General features: G+C 35.8%; 1 protein-coding gene across 2 annotated transcripts in view; it reads left to right on the top strand.

Moving 5' to 3' along the window:
• The first annotated feature begins 680 nt into the window (after positions 1 to 680).
• The window catches only part of LOC103992449 (protein DGS1, mitochondrial), a 10,366-nt gene continuing 6,600 nt past the window's right edge, over positions 681 to 4,446 (top strand). Inside the window, exons 1-5 of one of the 2 annotated variants that reach the window (XM_018828615.2) lie at positions 681 to 925; positions 1,354 to 1,468; positions 1,601 to 1,804; positions 1,911 to 2,048; positions 2,219 to 2,383. In XM_018828615.2, the coding sequence (XP_018684160.2) occupies positions 708 to 925; positions 1,354 to 1,468; positions 1,601 to 1,804; positions 1,911 to 2,048; positions 2,219 to 2,383 (840 nt within the window). In that variant the 5' untranslated portion in view covers positions 681 to 707. Of the gene's footprint in view, positions 935 to 1,353; positions 1,469 to 1,600; positions 1,805 to 1,910; positions 2,049 to 2,218; positions 2,384 to 4,446 lie in introns of both variants that reach the window. The other variant, XM_009412145.3, reaches the window with a different exon arrangement.

Here is a 4,446-nt window from a genome sequence, read left to right as displayed (position 1 = left end):
AAAATCAAACATCATTAAAATAAAACAATTAAAAGAGAGTTTATGAATAAAATCGAAAAGCATGCCATATGCTCTCCATAATAAATAAACTTTTAATTTGGAGAAAAAAGATGATAAAATTCTACTCAATTGATTACCACACTCGCCTCAGCTCTCGTGAATATATAAGAGAGAGTAAAGTGAGAAAATTCTAAACTAACGATGTGGGACTAAAAAGAATATATATATATATATATATATATATATATATATATATATATATATATATATTTAAGGCTTTCCTTACGGAAACTAGTAAATATTTATGATAACATATTAATATTTAATGCATACTATAGATAAATCTAAATTTGACTTTGTAAAGTCATTCGACTCAATCTCTTTGATTGCCATCAATAATACTATTCCAGAAATGAACTTTCCTTCTAAATTTATTCATTAGATTATGAAATATGAACAATCAATAATTCGATATTGAGCCATAAAAGAAATAAGCCATAAAAAACTTGATTTTTGAAAAGAAATTGATTGATTATTAAAAATCAGAAAACAAATAAATAAATTAAAGAATGAAATGGGCCGAAGGCCGTGGGATCTGATCCGACTCGGCCCATATTGCACGTCCACTGGTTGACCTACGAGTCTCTTTTAAGCCTCAAAAGCTGATTTCAAAGCGACGAACCGCCACCGATCGACGAAACCGTCTAATGGCGTCGTCGCCGGCTGAGAGCCCGCCTACATCCGTCCCTTCCACCACCGATGCCACCGACTCCACGTCCGTCATCGGTCGCTATTCCAGCCGGTTCTGGAGGATCTTGAGGGACCGCCTGCACTTTCGCGGTCCGCCCCTTTTTGGCCAGATCTCCCGTGTCCACCGCAGGCGGAAGCACGGTCTCCCCCTTCCGATGCGTTCGAACGCTGTCCGGTCTTTCTCGTGAGCCCTTCGCTATATCCTCTCTTCGGTTCTTTCATAGCCGTCTTGCGCTTTCGACAACCAGGATCCGCCTTCACTTCGCCAATATTTTGTGGAAGAGATTGCATCGAGATTCGATTTTATATCGTTTTTCTTGATGATGCGTTGCGACCGGTGGAGTTTTGGAATCAATGGATTTTAATATTAACCTGGTTCAGAATCAGTGGATTTTAGAATTTATGATTCATCCATACTTATCAAATATTTAGAAAATGAGGTCCCAAAAGACGAAATTATTTTGTTGAGATAATCATGCTCTTCATATTTTTTAATTTTATGATGCGCTTTATTTAAGTTAATATTCTGATGTATTCACATTATTGTAAGAAACAGTCAGAAACTGTTTAGTCGGCTAACCAATTTGAAGCTCCATATTGCAGAATTGCAGCCAGAGCGTCAAGGGCATCCTTTATGTTAGAAGACATCATGGAGTGTATATTGTGTAATTTGCATATAATTCAGAAAAGTTTGCACTTTTGGAAATCTAGGGCTGAGGTGATTGTTGTGTTTGTTTATTTCATTGCTAATTTAGTATCACTTTCTTTATATGCTAGAAGATAAGAGTCACTTTAAAAATAATCTTGAGATGTTTACCCTTGTTCTTATTGATGTTTCTTCTAATTTTAGGGAACAAATGCTCAGAAGATTTATTTCATGATCTTTGAAAGAGGACCACGGGCCTTAATCGATGGGACTTATGAAATGTTAAGCAGACTTGGAACGAATGGATCTCCCTTCCAGCATTTATCTCATGCTGCATCCAATACAATATGTCACAATATAGCTATTTTGACCAGTCTACAGCACTGCCTGGCTAATTCTCTAGCACAGGTTTTCTGCATTATATATCTGTTTATTTATGGTTTTAGTTGTGGTAGAGTAGCATTTTATATATGTCTTGGTGTTGTGAGTACTGTTTTGTTATTTTTTCTTGTAGGTTTACTCGGAAGTTGACAAATACGGGGAAATGTTGATTGAGGATGCTGACAAGTCGTTGCCTCTAGTATTGGAAGCCATTAATAGCCTTTTTTTGAAGCTAGAAGCTTCAATTGGCCATGCGCATTATATATACAAGGTTAGGCATTAACTTCTCATAGTTCATTACTTTGTTTCTTTTTGTTCATAACTAAATAAATAAATAAAGACACACACACACACACACACACACACACAACCAGAATTAGTATGAATAAGATTTATGTTGCTAATTCTTTTATTTTTCATTCTGCATGTGATTATGGATAGGGTGACAAGTCCTTAGTGTGCCAGAATGGCTCGTCTGTACTTCACCTTGAGAAAATACCAGAGGAGCACCTAGCAAAGTCTCAGTGGACAGATATTGAGATAAGGGATGCTACAGATCTGATTTATCAAAATTTGCAGAGACTAGAATTATATTTATCTCTCATTGTAAGTATACTCCATGTTGTATCATATACTCTTAGTTTGATTTTCTGGTTTAGTTTTGGTTTTGTGCAAATATGATTATCCTGGTTATCAATTTCTTTTCTTTCTTCGGTCCTGATGCATTTGATGCTTTTGCGATATTCATGCTATTACCATTTAGGATGATAATGACATAATGTGCCATATCTTATATAATCTATTAGGACAGAAGAATTTAAGAAATTTCGTATGTGCAACTGATTTTTTGAATTAACATGACTAAGCCGGAACATGACTAGGCAACTATTTCTAAGCTGTAAAGAGATTAATAAGTTTCTAAGCAGTAAAGAGTTTATGGACTTCGTGCTATTCATTATTTATGGACTTTGTGCTATTGATTATTTACCATATTGACTCCATCATGATCCAAAATTTCTGTGCAATGGGAAATTGTTTCTCATATTGACTCCAACAGGATCCAAAATTTCAGTGAAATGGGAAATTGTTTCTCAGAGGTTGTTTTACCAACTGAAGATGGATCGTGTGGTTCATATTCAAGATAGCTGATCTCAGGTCATTTGTCTCATCCTAATCAGCCCGAAAGTCACTTGCGTATCAAGAGAAGGTGAGGAGGGAGGAGGTAAAGGAAGAAGAGAACCACCAGAGGAGACAAAGGAAGAGGCATGTCGGTAGGAGGTGTGGCTTAATGATAGGAGTGGAGGGAGAGAGAAGGTGCATGGGAGAAAGAGAAAAAGAGAGAGAATGCTGTGAGATGAAAAAAGAAAAAGAATGAAAAAAAGGCAGTTGTCTATTAAAACCAGGGATAATCAGAAAAATGGTTTGGTGTTACTTGGTTTTGAGCAAAAATATTTGCAATATTCTTGTTTTCAACGAAAAAAAAGGCCAGTACATGTGGTACGGTAATCATACCAGGGGCAGTAAGTCTAGTATGAACAATAAACAAATGAAAACTGGTGGTAAGCATGCTGGTTAATGGTGAGATCCCTGACGCATAAAATGCTGGTCCGTACCAACTAGTAGGCCTTGTTTTTATGACCTTGCACACAAGTTTTTGTAGATAATTTTCTCAGTGACTTTGAGCTATAGTGAGCTGCTGTCAGCCAGGTGGACAATACTTACTGTTGCTCTTAAGCCAAAGGATTATGGACTATGTTTACAATTAATGACTAACAGTTGCCAGTATCTAGTTATTGAAGATCGTTAGTCAGGATAGATAGCTGATAATTGATTAACATCTAATGGTGACCAATCAATGAACAATGATAATTTTTGATGGCTGGCCCAAAGAATGTCGATGATCGGCCATCAATGAGCCTGTGATGATGATTATTGATTGTCAAGCAATGATCATCTGTTGATGGGCTTCAGCACTTGACAATCAGCCAACAATGATCTTAGGTAGGTGGCAACGAGAATTCACTGACATTCTGTTAGCTTTCTGATCGAGCAAAGGCTGATGATCACATTCAACAGTATATCAACAATTGAGATCATTAATTAATAATCCATAGGCAGCTAGAGATCATTGAACATTTATTTGTTAGGCATCGATGATCACTGATCAGCAAACAACTTATCAATGCCAGAGTCTTTCAGTGATCAGCTTTATCAATCTCATGATCTTCTAGTTATGATATAGGCTAATAGTTTGCTACACGATTGCTGATCATTAGTCACTTATCTATTTTATTTGATTTCTTCAAAAACCATTTATCAATTAATGATATGTAGAGACCAACCTGCAACTATCAATTTCCTTCAATCATGGTTTATATTATCAGACCATGGTTGATGAGTAATTTGGGATAGACATCAAGTGAAAAAATGATTTATAGAAAATTTAATTTACAATAATATGCTAATAGATTTATGTTACATAGATATTTTACAAAATATTTACTTTAAAAATAATAATAATATATTATAGTATGAGAAACCCCTTATTACAGTTTCTTCTCTCTTAACCGAAAGTCACAAATCTTATGACTCTCTCTCTCACATGCAGACAGCAGCAAGCAAAGGAAAGAAATGGTGGGCTCAGGGGAAAATGTTATTTATTTTCTCCC

The sequence above is a fragment of the Musa acuminata genome, chromosome BXJ3-7 (assembly GCF_036884655.1).
Source record: "Musa acuminata AAA Group cultivar baxijiao chromosome BXJ3-7, Cavendish_Baxijiao_AAA, whole genome shotgun sequence".
NCBI classification, from domain to species: domain Eukaryota; kingdom Viridiplantae; phylum Streptophyta; class Magnoliopsida; order Zingiberales; family Musaceae; genus Musa; species Musa acuminata.
This window is presented reverse-complemented; position numbering and strand designations above follow the sequence as displayed.